Below are 19,106 nucleotides of genomic sequence, written 5' to 3' on the forward strand. Positions count from 1 at the left end.
GGCTGCACCGGTCGTGGGGCTCGCTCAGAAGGCGCATCTTGCTCGTCCCTGCAGCCACAGCAGGTGGTGGGTGCGCGCAGTCCTCCTCCCCGGCAGCGGCGGCACGGCAGGAGCGTCCGGCGGGGTCGATTCCGCCCCACGCGCGGCGGTAACGGCGCTCGGCGGCCGCGGGCGGGGCGCGGGGGAGGAGGTGGCCGGTAGGGAAGCGGCTGGGGCAGCGGCTGGGGCGCCGCGGGAGGGACCGCTGAGGGATCGGCGCTGCACTGGGCAATCCCGCCCACGGGCTCGGCGTGCCCGCGGTCTGGGCTCGCCCCGGGCCGGGGGAGGGCCCCGTGCGGAGGCAGCAACCTCTGGCCGCGGCGGTGCGGTGGGTCTGGACATATGCTCCCTCCTATCAGGCTCCGGCTGACCTGCAGAGACGAGGGAGAGTTGCGATTCGGCTGAGCTTTGCCGGCTGTTCCTCCTCCGCGCTCAAAGGCCCGGCGTTTTGTTATCTCTGTTAAGCTACAGCGGCAGATGCTCGGAGGTGGAAGCCATAAAGCTTTCTACTGAGTCAGGGAATTTGTGGCGGCTCGCGTTGAGGTGCTGGCTCACGTGATGTAAGAGCACAGGTTCCGTGAATGACCTAGGCAGTTTTTTAAATCTTTAAAATTTTATTTACTTGCAGCAAAGCTCAACTGAGTTTGAAGATCAAATCGTAATGCGAGACCAGTTTGTAGTGTTACTGCATGCCCTGTTTATGTAGAAGGCTCTGCTGTTTGCTGTGCTGTCAGTGAAACAGTTACGCAGGGCTCCATAGGCTGCCAAGGTATGATAGGAATTTCAGGGCAATGACTTAAAATAGGAGGCATTCGAAATAGAACATGAATGTATCAGATAAATTTTAATAGTAAGCTTAAAAAGTAGACCTAGAGAGACGATTTGATACAATTAAGGGACATTTCAGTTTTAAGTGTTTAGCAGGAAAGACGTTATTTTGGGGATCTTTCTTGGTAGGGGAAGGAGACAGCAGAAAGCTGTGGCACTATCAGTTATAATTTGGACTGGAGAAAGCATAGGAGTGGGTAATATCAAGCTCATTGGGTTCAATATCTTGTTTCTGAAGCTGGCAGCAGATGCTAAGGAAAAGATGGTAAGTATAGGTTGGTTCCACAGCAATGCTTTTATCTGTGTTTCCTCCCAGTATACCACAGTCTGGAGCGGAAGGATTTCTGAGCAGAGGTTGTATCTGGCTTTTTAAATTTAATAGCTGCTGATGGATGTTTTTCAAAAAAATTAGAGGCAGTTTATATATTTAGTATTCATAGCACTTTATGGTGATGTAAGTCCACAGTTTAACTATACGGAAAAATGTTCTTATTTTCCAGCTTTTGCAGTGAATGTCTTATTTCACTCTTTATAACTGCTGTGTTAAAAGAAACAATGAATATTTGTTTTCTATATGTTGGTCCTATTTCTCTAGCTGTTTCCTCTTCTACCTGAAAGTCATAGCTTATTAGTTTCCTGGATGAAAGCACTGGTTGACCTTGTTGCACTGTATTCAGGTCCGTTCTGCCTTTTTTACAGGGAAGGTTGTACCTGTGTGATATTTTAAGCTGGAGAAGCTCAGTGTTCATACAGAGGCATAATGATAGTCTCTTTCTGTCCCCTGGTCCCGTGTAGTGTTAACTGCCTGTGAGATGTTATTTCCAGAGGACTAATCATAGTGACCCTGGGATCTCTTCCCACATGATAATGCCTAATTACAGGCTCTTGGTTTATTTAGTATGAGAACAACCTTCTGCAGTTTGTCATTCAGTCTGGGTGTTTAATTTTGTGAATAGCTCTATACAGTGCATGAGTACACCACCTGTTCATCACCTTTTTAAATTTACTAAACAACAGAGATGCCTGCACAGACCACTTTGGGACTCTAATTTTTGTCTCTTTGGGACTTTCATATATTCTTCTCATCCTTCTTTACCTTATTACTACATTTTGCCCTTTCTCATTTATAGTCGGTCATTAATAAATCCTCTGACATCTTAGTTTAAGAGCCTTTGGAAGGACCATTGTGAAAAGGTTTTTGACAATCCAATTATGCTGTCTTGCCCAGGTATGTTAGATTATTCCTTCTTCCAGAGCACCATGGCAGACTCATTAGTGTACCTTCCTTCCACAGAAGGTATGCTGACATTTCACCAGTCCTGTTCATTTGCAGCTGACAAGTTTGTTCTGTGACACGTTTTGATTAACAGAAACCTAGAATTTGCCTGAGAATTATTCTCTTAATTCCCTGGTAATCTTTAAAGAAATTAGTTAACTTCTTGCATTCCATGCTTGGTTTAACTTGCAGGTTATATGCTACTGAAACTCGTGAGTTTCATAATTTCTGATGTCTGGAGTACCAGTTCTGGCTCTGCCTAGTAAATATCTCACCAACTTTAGGAACTAGTAAGGTGGTGGTTTGTCTTGTTCTGGTATTTTATTTGTTTGGTTTTTTCTTTCTCTTTCTTTTAAGAAGTTGTCTGCTTTGCAGAGACAGATGAGCTATAGAGTTGGGCTAAAGTTGATGAGGAGACATGCAGAAGATGGTTTCTGAGGTTTCCCTCTTGTCTGTGATGTGGAGAGATTTGGTAACAGAGTGTTCTGCTTCAGCTACGTGTAGTAAGTGGTTTGTAAATACAAAGAGAGAAATACCGTTCTGAAGATTAACAATAGAACTATTGTTTAATGTTAGGAAAATGCTAATGTGAAATTCATCGTGTTACTTCAAAATAGGGTAGGAATTTGAGAGCCAGATGAAACATTTCCATATGTTTCAATTTTTTCAATAATTAACAGTGTTTCAGTCAACTGTGTATGTAAAATGTAGAGTTAAATCTTGAGGTAGTAGATCAGATTATATTCCTTGTAACCTGAGTGTTTGAGGCAAAGACCATGACACAACAGTCATTGAACACTAAGTTTTATCAGATGTGAGAGTATATTCTTGTGTGGTTATATGGATTGAGAAGATTGACTAGTTAATTTCATTAATCCCTTGTTTATTTTTTAGTTTGTTTGTTTGGTTTTCTTTGGGGTGCCTTTTTTTTTTTTTTAAAGTAAAATAGAATGGAGAATTGTAATTGGGATTTTCCAAATATGATGCATTCAGAATGAAGCAGAGACTTAATACCCACAGCCTGGATGGTTTGGCTTGCTTTTTCACGTTACTTTGGACAATAATGGGAAGTTTAGCTGGAAATCTGACATTACTTGACGTTCCCATATAGTGTGGATAAGGGGTTGTCATTCCCTCATGCTCATTTTGAAGCTGATAGAAAACTGGCAATTTAATCATTATTCTAAGTGTGGGAGGAAAAATCTGGGGTCTGCTTTGATTGCAAGACCCATCATTAAAATTACAAGATTAAATAAAAGTCACTAAGAGATTTTTAGAGTAAGAAATTCTTTTAACTATACAAATATCACTGAATAAGATATACATATTAGTGCTAATTATAAACTGTTATTAAAAGTTCTGTAGAGAGAGAATAAATGTCAAAACTCTTGGGAGGAAATGCAGGGACTTTCATGGCAACTACATGAATTAAAACAAGTATATGTCATTATGTTACATGGGATATATTTGTAAACGTACAATGTCTTGACTGGAGTGTATGTTAAATTTACCTAGACTTTCATGTCTTTGTGCCTATCCAGATAAAAGCCATCTGTGTGACATCTGTGGATTACTAGACAAATATAAAAGCTTTAAACAGCTTCACAGCTCCTTTTGGGTTTTATTTTAGTGGAAAAAAATCACATTGGCTTTTAAGGAAATGCTCAGTATGTACCCCCACAATTTTTCAAGTTGAAACATAAGCATGTCACAAGTTGTAGTAGTATTTGAAACGTGCAGAGAAGGAATGTTTGGCAATTTCTGATTGATGCAGACTTGAAACTTTTTTTTCCAAGACATTGCACCTCTCCAGAGGTTCCTTTCCATATCCTTTCTACCATGGGGGGGGTAAAAGTTTTCTAGGTTACCAGATACTGCATTTCCAACTTGTATCACAACCTGTCTAGGTTAAAGACCAGATGGTGCAATCTGATCACAGTACAGTGCTGTGACAAGTGATTCTCTGCTGATTGTCTGAATGAATTTTACTAACCCAGTTATGACTGCTCCTTTTCAAGTTTAAGGATGATATTTAGAAATTTTAAGTATGCTGCACTGTGTTAAGTTTATAATTCTATTTCTTACTGCTTGTGATTTTTCAGGTTTTGATATGGCCTGAACTCAGACTTTCTTAGGGAGGTTTCTGTCTCGTATCTTGACATGTTTATGGTCAGTCCGTCCCCTGTCCCCCAGAACACAAAACAGTAATTAAGAAGAGCTACTTTCAGCTCTTTGGGTTTGTGAAATGTACTATTTTTAAACTTCACCCTAAATTTGTTCTTGAAAAGAAAGATGTACTTAATTATCTAGGAGCTTCTAGAAATATTTCTGTAGACTTTTGTCCAAAAATTCCCCAGGTGCCTTTCAAAAAAGTTCTGGTATGTTATTACCATGACAACTTTTTTTTTTTTTTAAGTTCTTTGGGGTTTTTTGTACTTGTTCCAAAAAACACTTGAGTGCTTTGCCTTGATTACTACTTCTTCAGTATTATCCAAGCTCTCTGATTTAAGCGAGGTGTGTGTTGGATTTTGTAGTGAGATGGTTCTGCTGTTACGTTCATGCATTTGAAATTGGATTCCAGAGGCTCATCTTTGTACAATCCATCCATGTCTTGTTCTCTCCACTAATTTCTAGCTTGGAAGAGCAAGTGACACTGCCAACTGGCAGAATTACATCTAGAAAGCACTGGATTGTTACAAGTTTATGGGCAAGTCATCAAACCTGCTAGCAAAGTAACTAATAAATCCCTGTGTACAGGCAATGGGCACAGAAGAGAAATCATTAAGTAGTTATGGCAGTTTTAGCTGCTTAGTGGTTTTCTCTTCCACTTGCAATCACTCAGATTTTTTGCATTAGTATGAGATGCTGGGAAACAGCAAAATTAGATTTTTGCTTGCTATTGCATTTTTTTTCTAACCAGGATTGAAGGCGGGGGGGGACAAAGACAGACAAAAAACCTTCTTGCTACTAAAAGCTCGTAGCATTCTCTTTTGCAGCTGACATGGGATTGTCTTGTTCTGTACTTCTGAATTTAATTTGAAATACAGTATGTAAAGATAAATCAAGTACAAAATGCTGACCACTCCTTGAAATGATTACTTCTTTAAAGCTACTGCACTTGTCTGATGACATGTAATAATTTGAGATACTTTGGGGTAGCCTTCTAACAGTTGAAGGAAGTTCTTGAGTTTCATGCTTTTCAAATCTTGAAATTGCTGAGGGTGGCTCTTAGTCTGATGTATTAGCAGTGTGCAGTGGACTGCAGGTTGTCTTCTCAAAGCAAAAGACTCTAGAGCTTTCAAGGTTGAAAAAGAATACAGTTTCATTATCTGGACTCTATTTTACTTCTTACGTACTCTTACTTTGTCTTCACTAGACACCATTCTGAGCTTGGGTTTGTGTATTAATGGTCTGTGTTGTTAACAGTATCTCCCTAGAGAGTAGTCTTGCTAAAGCATCTGCACTGAATGAATCTGCATGTGACTCGTGGATCTCAAATTTAAAGCATCATTTCATTTGCACACCTGGACTAGTCCTGTTTCTGCTTCCAGTGAAATGTTGCTTGGGGGGAGAGATGCTGTGTCAGAATAGTATTGTCAGTGTAGAGAGACCTGTGGGTTGATAATACTGCACGTTCAGGAAACGTAGGTGATAAAATCTCATAATGGGTCCATCAGAAATGTGAGTAGTATTTTTGTGGACTTTCCAACCTCCTTAATGGAATTTGTGCGTCTTAAGGTTCTTAATGACCATTTGAAACATCTTATTAGAATGCAGGATTGTGATGTCAGTAGTGAGAACATACTTGTACCTTAATTTACTGCCTTTTTCCCTTATGTTTTCACATTTATTTGATGGATACAACAGAAATGAAACTAACATGTGAGAAGTGTGTCCTCTTAATGCTTTCAATTCCATTTTTAAAAGCATAGTTATTTAGTTCATTTCTGGACATCTTGGTTTTACAGAGGGGAAAAAATGGGAAAATATGCATAAATTTGTATGGGCTGAGAGAAAGGAGAAAAAACATTTGCTAAACAAGAACAGCAACTAGATTGTTGTATTGACTGTGTTTTAATGCTGCTTCGTGTACTTTCAGATGTGAAAGTTTTCAGGAACTACTAAATTACAACACGTGTGAGGAATAGCTATTTGCCTTTTTTCCATATAAATTTATGAACCTGGAGAAATACTCATCCATCTGGATACTTTTTTTAGGGGTGTTTTTGTTTCTTTTTTTAGTGCTGAGCATTCTATTACATGAATGTGCACCAGTATGATCTCTTAAAAACTTAGTGTTACTTTGGACAATATGTTCTGTGCTTTGTAATATTGATAAGGATTTTTATTTTCTCTGTGTTCTCAAGAGACCTTATGGATAACAGCACACTTTTTCCCTCTTCCCTTCTTTCCCCCCACCCCGCCCCCCCCAAATGATAGCTTTTTCCACAGTGATAAGAATACAGTATTTTGGTGTCAGAAATTTAGAAGTTGCTTTTCCACAGTGTGTTTATTGGAACATTAGCAGGGGGTTACGTGAGAACATCCTTGTGCTCTACAAGTCTACACAGTCCATCTAAAAAAGACTTGAAACTTTGTTCTGAAGTGTTGATTTAAAAAAGGAGCCTTCTTTCCTGTTAGGTGGAAAGTTTGTTTCCCTGAAGTATTCTTGTTCCCATAACAGCTGATGGGTTGTTCTGTCCAAATCTTAAGCATCCAAACTGGATTTAAAAGTTCCAACAGTGAGATAATTAATGCTATTATGTGTGTTACTGTGTGGTGGAGGTAGGGTGAGGAGACAAACAATCTATTCTTTCTTATGAGTGGGTGGCTTTCCTTTGGTTTCTGGAGGGTCAGTGCTGTATTGAGTGGCTGTGCCAACATGGTAAGGCTTCTCCTGTTTGTTTTTGTCAACAATTTTGGAATTTCTGCAAAGAAGCAAGCAACTTGCCAGGGAAAGGCAATATAACTAAAAGTTAATTTAAATGGTTAAATATTAGAAGTTTCTTTGCCCTCCACCAAGTATCTTCTCTAGAGCCTTTACAACACTTCTCTTTAAGTAATAATCCTACTTAGACTTATCCCACAGAGACTTATATTAAAACTTCTTATAAGTTTACTTTAATAAAATTGTTTCCTGGTTATATGACAGGAAAATACTTAATATTTGTCTTGCTGTGTTTTCTCTGACACACATTAACAGAAACAACTGAGTTATCTATAATGTGAGTTATTATTTTCACGTGTACTTGGTATTTTAGCTTTAGTTAATGGTTTACAAGACAATTAAGTTCGAAGCTAAATATTGATAGATGCATCATTTTTGCAGTGTAATATTTGCTGTGCTTACAGAGTTCCAAATGCTGTGTAAAGATGTAGAAAAATTTTACATGGTTCAAGTTCAACAGTCATTCTTCTGTGCCTGCTTTAATCTTCTAGCTGTATTAGCTGCTTTTGTTAATCTAAAATGCTCCTGCTATTTTAGGAGATGCCTACGTAACACACGTTGCCAGCAATTGTACAAAATACTTTACCACTGAAGCAGTTGCTCAGGTACCCTGCCTGTTTTTGTTGCTATGGGCGATTGGAAGACTTTTATTGTGCCAGTGCTGTCATCAGGTAATATTTTGAATATAGTGGATTTACTAATTTTACCAGTGATGTTATGGCTGCTAAAGAGAAAGACATTGGAGTTTTGTGCATGGATACTTGACTAGTTAAACAGAAAGTTAAATAACATGTAGTACAAACGGTGCTTTGTCTTCGATTGAGTCCTTACAGAAATGGTACTGTAAAATGCTATCCTTTCATATATATGGAAAGGTTTTAAAACTTTTTTTTTTTTGACACCTATCAAGATATGTGGTGTTTGTAGACGTGTCTAATTCTGTATTCTTTCACCTCATAAATTGCTTTCAAGTTTGTTAACCTGTGTAGGGGAAAGTAATTTTAAAAATTGTGTTGTAACAAGTCAATAAGGAAGAAAATTTGGACATCTTCTTCTTGGGGGATAAGTAAGACTTGAATGATACAATACCTTAATGTTATGGAGTCTTTAAATCTTCAGTGGAAGTTTATCACTTATTTTTTGTGAATTGTTTAATGTATGTCATTCTAGATGAATTCTAAGCCTTAGAAATGTAAACTTCTGTAAATAATAACTTGAGAACATAGGAATTTTATTTTTTTTAATGTGATGTATCTTAAACTATTAGCCCTGATTTGTTTGTTAATGTTCAACTTTTAGATAGCAAAAATATATTTCAATATACCTCAGAAAGAAAGAGATCTCCTACAAGCATGAACTCACAAGTGCTACGCTTGCCACTGCCTTCATCCAAAAACGTGCACAGCTTTTTCAGTGCCTTCTGCACGGAAGAGAATATTGAGCAGAGTATATCCTATATTGATAGGGTAAGCCAGGTCTTTTTGTTTATTGGAGGTTGTGTGCAGGTGACATTAAATGAATTGCAGTAAAAAAGATTGACTGGATTAAGAAGGCTTCTTCCTCAGTGCTCAGAAGCTGAAGTTGGTAAGTTGGTGGGGAGTAGGATTTGGGTTTTTCCCCTTAATTTATACAGGATTTCACCTGATACTGTTTCTGTCTTTTGGAGGATTGTGGGACTTTGATCCAGTTATTGATCTCTTTTTTCCCCCCCCATCCCCATCTTTTACCAGGAACTGACAACATTGGGTTTTCCTTCTATTTATACGGAGTCCAAAGGAAAAGAGTTAAATTTAATATCTGTCATAAATTGTATGAATGAATTGCTTGCACTCCAGCACAAGAACCTTCGAGCTCAGGAAGAAGTAGAAATGCAACATCTGAAACTGGGAAGTGATATGGATCACTTACAGAACTGCTATGCTAAATTAAAGGTAGAAAGCAAGATCATTCAATCAATATTGTGCAGTTCTCTGTACTCTTAACAGCAAGTGTTTTTTTGTTTGGTTCTTTTTTTCTCCCAAGTACTAATCTGTGGTTGTATTTTCACGTGCATTTTGGGGTTTTTGAAGTCTTTATTCCAGTTGAAAGTGCCTTAAAATTAATGAAATATGAGTCAGTGAGAGAACTGAAAGCGTATTTAGAATTATGGCCTCTTTAATCGAGGAAGAGAGAAGACTGTTCAGGTTGGAAGTGTTAATGCGTGCTGGGGGTGGAAATGTTAAGCACTTCGGCTCATATGATTTAGTATTGTTTAAAAGGGTATGCCCAGCTCTAAAAGATAAATTCCCAATATAACTGTAACAAGTAAAAGCATAAGGGAACATATCTAGGACATTACCGTTTTGATCAGTTTTTCTATATCGTTTTTTTCCACATGTTTTTGGTTTGGATTCCTTAGATATCTGACAAAAAAGTCTCTTTATAAGAATTGCTCGGAAGCAGATGTAAAACTAGAAGTTACTAAGCTTCCTTTTATGCCAGGATAAACACATGCATAAAGCCAGTTGCTGTGGTGTAGCTGATATATTGGAAGTTCACAGACTGTGCTACTTCATGTGTACTTGTATGTGCAGTTACACTAGAAGAGACTTGTCTTTCTCTTAATTCTGCCAAGAAAATAAAGCATAAAAAACCTAAACATATTTCAGTGCATGATTCAGTGCTTTTTAGGCTTGCTTTTCACTTGGGCTGGCCAGCACTCTCTCCTTGAGAAATACTGCTGTAGATTCTCAATCATAGTAGTCCTTCTGCTGAGATTGGTCATCCCTATAGAAGCATTTTGATTTGACATAAAAAGTCGTGTGTAACTGCACTCATTTTTATACAAACACTGTATAATTTCCAGAACACTCCACTTCCTTTCCCTGGATGGATAGCTTTAAGGTGAAAGGGACAAACTTATTAGGACTACATCAATCTCAGGGCATTTAATTTGGCTGTCAGCTTGTAAGGTTTCTCACGTAAATTCTTTCAATACCATACAGCAATCCTCTTTGACTTGCATTATTGTGTTACCTGTATCTAATTGTGGTTTGCTTAGAAGTTCTTGTTGCTTACATATATCTACACATTTGTCCCTCACTACAAATATGAAGGAAAAGAGCTTGTGCGTAGTGTTGAGATGTTGTTTAAGGTGCCAGTTTCAAGTCTGAGTCTCATATTTGTGGACAAAATTTTCTAAAATGCTAGTTTTGCATTATCTGTTATGAGATCATCTGTCTAGCTTTCTCTGTATATGTGAAATGTCCCATATGCTTTGTTATGGTCACAGTCTGCATGTCTCTGTCAATTATAGTCTTGTACCCTTGATTATTTAACAGAAATGTTCCAGTAAAATTTGTACAGGTTGCTTAGTATCCACCTCCCTCTCACAGTATGGACATGCTCACAGAATCTTGACCTAATGAAAAAGGCATAACTATATAAGATAATATCTGTTAAATACTAAACTGTATCCTAAGTGAGGTGGTTTGTCAGCTTGGTTTGCATGGTTTGGTTGGTTAAGTTTTTTAACTCCTACTGTTAATTCTTATTGATACTGAACTATCAACACTTTTTCTAGGAACAGTTGGAATTATCTAAAAGGGAAATAGTTGGGCTTCAGGAAAGAGACAGACAACTGCAAAGCAAGAACAGAAATTTGCACCAGTTACTTAAAAATGAAAAGGATGAAGTGAGTGATTTTGTACATTAACACAAGTCATTATGTAGATATTGAAGAATGTGTTTTTTGCACAGAATCTTGTAATTGCTTGTTTTGAATTTTTTTATTGTTGGTGGTGGTAAGTGTTGTCTTTCAAGGCAACTGGCATGTTGCATATGGAGAAATAGATTCTACAAGGGGTACATCCAAGTTACAACAATAGTAGAGAGTACTGCAGAATTGCAGATGTGCAGTTTTTGGAGACTTTTTGTGCTTTTGAGTACAACTTTCTTAGAGTGTTTAGAAACATCAAAAAGTAGGAGGCGCAACAGGATTCAGTCACTTACTCAATAGTTGTGTGTAGAGGCTCTTCTTTGTTTAGTTAGAGGAGAGCAAAAGACCCTAAAGAAGAAAGGTGAGGGGAAAATCTAGCTCAAAAGCACAGTCTCATTAAACTTAAATGTCTTGAAAGAATCAAGATCATAAAACACTTGAACAACCGTGGCACTGCGTAGTTTGGGATTTGTTTCCAGTGTGCTCCTTCCCTAGTACTGTACTTCACATGGCTCCTAAGTTTCTGTGAATGTTCTTTGTGTCCATACACATATTCATACAGTTGGGAATCACAGCACTATGTGTATATAGTGAACATCCTATTCCAATTTAAAATATTGAATGTGCTGCATGTTTGTAAGGTTAAATCTGAAAATTAGAAGAAAACCAAACCAACACACATATAGTACATGTCAAAAACGTGCTTTATGATTTTTTAACATTCTTTTAGACCAAATGGAATAAAGTGATTTCAAGCACCCTCCTGCATCAGGAAGAGGAGTTAATTTTTTTTTTAGTGTAAACCTAACAAGCCTGCTTTAGAATTAGAGTAAACCTAGATCCTGGTCATGAATTACTGAAAGCAAAGGTATGTCTTTCTCTGCTCTGTTAAATAAAGGTGTTAAAGCAGGTTTTGTGAGTTGTTGGAACATAAATTCAGCTGTACTTCAGGGGAACTGCAGTATTAAAATCTGTTGCTTATAACATGGGTTTCTGCTGAAAAGATACTACCTCCCCTGAGGTCAGAATTCATGGGTTGGGAGAGATCTTCTGATTCCTTTTGTCACTTTTACCAGAAATATAGTTTAATAGAAGCATTGTTTTGCATGCAAGAAATTTGTGTTTATAGTATATATTTGAAGAAACATTCTTTTTTTTGTGGGATTGCCTTTAGGTTCAGAAGTTACAGAACATAATTTCAAGTAGAGCTACACAGTACAATCATGACATGAAGAGGAAAGAGAGAGAATATAACAAATTAAAGGAACGCTTGCATCAATTAGTCATGAACAAAAAGGACAAAAAGATAGGTAAGTATCTCTTTGAATTTTACCACAGCAAAATAGCATAGTCTGTATCTTAACCAGAACCAAACTTAAGCATTTTTATCTTTAAAGGCAATGTGGTCCTCCTCTTGTAGATTTTTATTTAGATGTTAGAATGTTAAAAAACCCGTGTAATATTTCATGTTAACTGACTGTGTAAGACTATTCTATATTGTGTTCCATAAGATTATTTACCAAGCACAAAACAAATGCTGATCTTTACAAAAGGAAGTTTTCTTACTAAGGAAAATTTTATTTGCGATCAATTCCTAAGGTAGAGCCATCTCTCCTCTACTTTCTTGCTACTGCTGCCATCACAAAACTTTGGGTAGTGTCATAATCGCTGTATTACGCCGAGCAGTTGCCATCAGGAAGGCACAACTGCATGACCTTTTCCCCCTTGAGATACTACACTCTGGTTGTGGTTAACACAAGCAATGAGAAATTTTAGAGGAGAAGTAACACAAGATAGATGCACCATCTAGTGCTATGTGAAATGAGGACAAATCAGCTCTTCTTTATCATATGAGTACTTATATGTTGTACTGCCCAAAAATTGTGTTCAAGGCATTCATCACTGCTATTTAGCATGAATGGGTTTTACTGTTATGTATTTAAAAAAACCTGTACCTTTTGCTTTGTATATCTGGCCTTAGAATATTTATATAATTTATCTCCAATGGAAGGGAAATCCTGCACTTCTCCACCTGCCACCTCCACAACACTCAGCTATTTGCCAGCAGTAGTGAATGTTGTATTTTAGTAAACTGATTTAGTTCACTAAACCAGAAGAAAACTATTTGTGTTGTTGCCAAGATGGTATTCTGTGCATTTAGTTTTCTGAAAGTGCTTGTGAATAAGCCAAACCAGGTTACAATACAGCAGCAGGAATGCCTGTTTTGGCTGCAGAAAGTCTTTAGGTATCTTTTCAAAAGATAAACAAAACTTACATGTTCTTGATTCCAGTTGACTAGTATTAGTTCAAGTATCAGTGAGGTCAAAATAACAGGGTTTGAAAACTAGGTACTGTTTGCTTGACAGCTGACTAGAATTGAGCTTGGACCACTAATCCATAGTCATATGTTGGGTTTGGGTTTTTGTTGTTGCTGTGTGGGTTTTTTAATTTTATTCAAATATGGACAGAAGTTTCTTTGTTTTGAGGAACACCTTCTTAAACATTAGGAAGTTGCTTACCCTAAAGAGGAGATAAAATGCATTATTGCCAGAAGAGATGGTAGAGTTTATATATTGATATAAGAGTTGAAATGAAGATGAAGGTGTCATTAAGAAATGCATAAAAACAATAGGACAGGATGAGAATACATCCTTCTGAGTTTCCAAACACAAACCCTATTTTCTTTCTTTGACTGTCTTATTTTTGCTTTAAGCAGCGAATGTGGTTTCATATGGGTCTGAAGATTGAGGGGAATATTTGGGTAATGTGGTCTCTTTGCAATAACTATATGTAAATGCAATGTCATCTGAATATTTATATATTTGTATGTTGTTTCACATTTTGAAATATCCTTTTCATTTGTAGCTATGGAAGTTCTAAATTATGTTGGTAGAGCTGACGGGAAGAGAGGTGCATGGAGGACTGATAAGACAGAAGTCAGGTAGTTGTCTTAGAACAACATTAATTCAGGCATATATTATAGCGGTTATGCTGTTACTGTAAGATTATTTCTTGTAGAAATGAAGAAGAAATGTACAAAGTTCTGTTAAGTGACTATGAACAACGCCAAAAACAACTTTTAGTGGAAAATGCTGAGCTGAAGAAAGTTCTTCAGCAAATGAAGAAAGAGATTATTTCACTTCTCCCACCACAGAAACAGAAACCTAAGGAAAGGTCTGAAGATGGGCTGGTAAGTATTCTTCAGTTAAAATTAAATCTCCATGGTAGTTTGGTATAGCGCTGAAGTTATTTGAAACTTATTTAAAAAACAAGTTAACTTCTTATGAGACTTGCAGTGGATTGCACATCATGTGCTTTGTTTGAAATCCATCCATGTTTAAGTGTTCTGCTGTCTGTGAACAATATGCAGCGTGTTCTTACCAGTCAGTCAATGGAAAGCTTAAAACATTCTTTGAATTAATTTTAAATGCAGTAACTACGAGTATGTAATTTTGTCTAGCAATGCATATTGGATTTTGCCTGCCTGGGGTTTTTTGTTTGCTTGTTTCCCCATTTTAAGTGTTTCTTTACACAGGATATTTTTATGGAACGGTATACTGCCTATTCATTATTTATCAGAGGTTTTTATTATTTTTCTGATTCCCTGCTAGAAGTCACAGTTCTATTTTGATGTCAGGGTGAAGTGGGTAACTTCTGTCTCTTCAGCATTATGCTGTCAGGGAACTCAACTCTTAGAGAGTCAAATTTCCCTGGATGGAAAAATCTTTCCTGTATGTAAGGGTTTTCCTTCTCTTCAGTAAATTAAATCTGTGCGCATATTTAAATAAACACACTAATTTGGAGTGGTGAAGGGGTTTGCAGCTTTTTATTGCTACTTCTACAGGTGCTGTCAGACCTGGAGGAAGATATTGGAGAGTTAAATAAAGAGAATATGTGGGAATTATCTTGTGAAACTGTGCGAGAGCAACTTACCAACAGCATTAGAAAACAATGGAGAATGTTGAAAAGTCACGTTGAAAAGCTGGATAACCAAGGTGATCTTTAACTGTATTACATCTAGATGTAAAATACATTTAAAAATAAGTAATGCACATATGGCAGTTTGAAGTAATTGGATGCAAAATATGTAATTCCCTCTCAAGAATCTTGTCTTGCCAAATCCATATCTCTGAGACCTCTTGTGGCATTCTAAAACAAACTGGCTGGTGGTATGTTGCTGGACTCTCCTCATTTCCAGCTGTTAAACAGCATTAAGACATCTAAAAATATATAAAATTCTTTCCTAGTATTATTTTCCCATGCAAGCAAATGCAGCCACTACCACAGGGATGTTTGCAGTCAGGAGTAAGACTGAGAAGGTCATGCGTGCAATTGGAAATAAAAGAGCAGATGGTCTTTGAGAATACGTTTATACCCTGGAAAGGATTTTAGGAATACTTGCAATACTTTATTTGGTGTAACTAACTGAAAAATAAGCATCAGGAAAAATACTTCAATTATTTACTCTTTTCTTGAAGTCTTCTTTTAGATTTTTTTTTGGTTTATGGGGATGACCATAGTCTAGTCCTCTACAATTAGATTAATGTTCAAATGCTGGCATCAGGGGATCAAAACCTGGCTCATTACAGTCATTGTGATTTAGCTATGCATTAAATAAAATAAACAGGATGTAATTATACAAAATACAATTAATTCATGTAATTCATTCCCCTACTGAAATGAAAACATGCATCCCAGTGTGTTAGCTCCATTTCTCCTTCACAGGACTTGAAGGAAAATGCCTTTTTTTTTATATCTGTGATAAATATAGTCACTGTCATATTTTTATGAACACACAAGCCCTTCAAAAACAAGCTCAGAAAAATAGGCTAACAGCACGTCACTGGAAAAAAAGTCTTCAGTTCTTTTGATTTTTTTTTTTATATATTTTTTTCCTTCTATATGACTACTAAAACAAGTGAGGATTTTGTGTAGCACTTATTGCAATGCAGATGTATGGTGTACCTTGAGGAATGTGAAACAGCTATGTCTTCATTGTTGTTTTTTTTTCTGAAATGGATTTGGTGGATGAATACATGTGTAGCACCAGTTCTGGATCTCATGTCTGATGGAAATGCTTTTGAATACACTTCATATCTGTCTTTCAGGATGAAACAAGTAGTCTAAAACCTTTTACTCTTACTAGGAGTCTCTAACATGGGGGATGTTTTAATTTGTTTTTAAGAAGCTTTTCTTCCCCCTTAGTGTCACGTGGACATTCAGGAGCCTGGAATGAAAACGATGTCATTTCAAGAGAAGACCATGAGCTGGAAACTGAAAAGCTAGAGTTAGAGATTCAGCAATGTAAAGAAATGATCAAAACTCAGCAACAGCTCTTGCAGGTAGTAGACTTTATTTTTTCTTATTTTTCTCAGTTGGATCTGAGTATTTTTTTTATTTAACATGCCACTTTTCTTACCTCTGAGTCTTTCTCCCTTCTTTGATAATGCTTTTGAAATAAAATATCTTAATTTTTGGTCTGAGTATAGGTATGCTACTGGATTGGTTAATCATTTAATTAGTTTTTAATCACGATGGGAATAATTTCAGAAGCTAAACAAAGGGCAGGAAGGCTGATGAGATCAGCTGCCTGAAAAAGGGACATTTTGCTTGCTATCTGAAATTTGCCCCCATCATCCACCAACTGTGCAATATCTGCACTATTTCCATATTGAACTTCAAACATTTTTCTGATAAAACTGTATCTGTTGAAATACTGCATCTCTTAAGTCCCAAATTAATGTTTGTCTTTTGTTGCTTTATATCTGCAGCAACAGCTTACATGTGATGATGACACCACTCTGTTACTACAAGACTGCTACTTGCTGGAAGAAAGAGAACGTCTTCAGGAAGAATGGAGACTATTTCGAGAACAAAAAAAGAATTTTGAGAAGGAACGAAGAAGTTTTACAGAAGCTGCTATTAGATTAGGACTTGAGGTATTAGAAAAGGGAGCTCCTATGGAAGAGGAATTACAAATGAGTAATTCATGCTGAAGGGCAGCCATCCAACCATATCTGTTTTCTGGCACCTGTAGAAAAAGATCATTTCCATACTGTATGAAACATATCTTTGATTATTCTAAGAGATCATTCTGTTGGCAATTCAAAAAGCAAGGCTTTTGTGTGTATTGGAAAATACAGTTGCTGAAACTGGAACAGAACTTTTTTTTTTTTTCCCCCCAGCTTTTGAAATATCTGTGTATTCCAAAATTGGTAATTTTTAAACTAAATTGTTTAGATACTGCCTAAGTTTGACTTCCTACAAAAATAAGGCCTTTGCAAATTTCAGTCAAATAATGCGCTGCAGAACATGGCCATGCTCATAAATAGCATCTCTTGTGGCCACTGTAGGAGACAGAATACTGGGCTAGATGGGTAACCTGTCTGGCTCACAATACAAAATACTTCAGATTTTACTTAAGATGCTGAGACAGCAGTAGTTCACATGATGACAAATACTGACTCTGGTGAATTTAATTTCATTTGCATTTTAATGAGTTTGTGAATTTCATGTTGCACCTTGAATTCAGCTTTAAAAGTCGTGAATGATAATAAATCATAAATATTTGTCCAGAAACGTTTAGGACTACATTGCAGCATAAGTGTAATGGCCCATGCTTCAGCTTGTTAAAATGCTGAAGTAACAAGAGAAGCGATGCTGTGATCTTTGTAGGTGCTTGTGAAAGTTTGCAGTGGAGTTCAGCTTCCTCTGTTTTTCTACTGACATAAAATAGGTGCACTCTGTTTCAGTGATGGTTTTTGGAGATGAAATAGCTTGTTGCTTGGTTCCAGAGCCATTGGATCTTTTGGAGGATGTCATTTAGGCATTATTTTCCTTTTCTGTGCTCAGAGACTGGAAAATTGAACAACTCCTTTCTTTTTGGCCCAGTTTTGGACAGAAGTAATTGGTGCTCTTTTCAATGTAATTTTTCTGTTTAGAAGGTTCAAGCAGTAATCCTTTCTGGCAGCTACCCTGGATGAGGGCTACCTCCAAAAGGCAGTGCTGCACTGAGGGGGAAGAGGAGCATAGCAGGCAGAGATAAGAGAGGGTATCACTGGAGTGGAGAACAGTAAAGTGAAAGGATTAATCAGAGCCCTGTGAAACAAACCACGGGGCTTGACTTGTAAATAAGTGCCTCCACAGTTAATCCTTGTTGGACTCCAAAGCTTGCTCACGTGACAATAACTCTGTGTTAAACTGTAAGCTCTCCTTAGTTAAGTGAACATGTTACAACTTTTGATTTCTTAAATAGAATAGCATCAGTTTAATGCGGACTAAGCTTGTTCCTGTGGTCTTAAAGTGTTATTTCTTTTCCTAGAGAAAGGCATTTGAAGAAGATAGAGGAACATGGCTGAAGCAGCAGTTCTTAAGTATGACTGCTGATTGCAAGCACTCTGAAAATGTGACAACTCCAAGTGCCTTCTTAAGAAGCAAGTATTTTGTTCAAATTATGTTCTTGTACAGTATTTCTTTTTCTTCCTTTCAAATAGAAGACACAAATATGGGCAAAATCATTAAAAAAACCAAAAGTCTCAAGACAAATTTTACCATATATCTGTGTGCCTCTACAAGTTGGGTAACTGATGGTTCAAAATTTCATTTGAAAAGGGAAATCATAACTTCCTGGTAATTACTTACATAATGAAGTTGTATTTGTGAAACAATCTGTTGAATGTCAAATACGTGACAGCACAGATGTCAGGAACAGGAACTTTGAGAATTACTAAATTAAGTAAATGTGAACATATTATTTGCCAAGGCAGTTGAAGAGATCATGACCCATAGAGATCTCTGTAGATTCGAAACAAACAATTTTTGGAAACAAGCATTATGTGGAGATGGCATCGTTAATTATTCGAGATGAGGTGATATTAAATGTGTGTTCTTATATGTTCAGTAAAAAAGAATCCTTTGGGGAAAAAAACTATGAAAAGAGCATAGTGATAACAAAAATAAGTTTGAGCAATAAATAATTGAATTTTTAGATTCAAATTTCATAAATTTCTTTTGAAAATATGACTATAAGACATATAGTTTTGAATATTGTTTTTATTGGAAATATTTACTTCCTTTCTTCTACAATTGGATGTTTTTTTGAGTTAGTAAATTTATTTCCCATTCCCTCATGCATGTGCAGTGTTTGGTCTTCCCCACTGAGAATTAATTCACTACTTATATTCTTTCTAAGGGATGAGAGAGTGTGAGACAAACAGTAAAGGGACAGGGAAGGGGAAATAACAATCTCTCTTCAATAGATTCTTGTTGCGGCAGCCAAAATGTAAAGATAAATGTGTGGACCACTTGTCAAGTAAATA

The 19,106-nt window shown here is 37.0% G+C and overlaps 1 protein-coding gene across 5 annotated transcripts in view; it reads left to right on the forward strand.

Moving 5' to 3' along the window:
- SSX2IP (SSX family member 2 interacting protein) overlaps window positions 1-19,106 on the forward strand; it is a 24,069-nt gene continuing 4,963 nt past the window's right edge. The window contains exons 1-12 of one of the 5 annotated variants that reach the window (XM_050306938.1): window positions 1-148; window positions 7,629-7,762; window positions 8,391-8,557; window positions 8,822-9,022; window positions 10,654-10,764; window positions 11,963-12,098; window positions 13,654-13,729; window positions 13,807-13,978; window positions 14,633-14,783; window positions 15,994-16,130; window positions 16,560-16,727; window positions 18,110-18,221. In XM_050306938.1, the coding sequence (XP_050162895.1) occupies window positions 7,720-7,762; window positions 8,391-8,557; window positions 8,822-9,022; window positions 10,654-10,764; window positions 11,963-12,098; window positions 13,654-13,729; window positions 13,807-13,978; window positions 14,633-14,783; window positions 15,994-16,130; window positions 16,560-16,727; window positions 18,110-18,221 (1,474 nt within the window). In that variant the 5' untranslated portion in view covers window positions 1-148; window positions 7,629-7,719. The other 4 variants (XM_050306937.1, XM_050306939.1, XM_050306936.1 and 1 more) reach the window with 4 other exon arrangements.

The sequence above is a fragment of the Myiozetetes cayanensis genome, unplaced genomic scaffold, assembly GCF_022539395.1.
Source record: "Myiozetetes cayanensis isolate MyiCay16 unplaced genomic scaffold, myiCay2020 scf12, whole genome shotgun sequence".
NCBI lineage: Eukaryota > Metazoa > Chordata > Aves > Passeriformes > Tyrannidae > Myiozetetes > Myiozetetes cayanensis.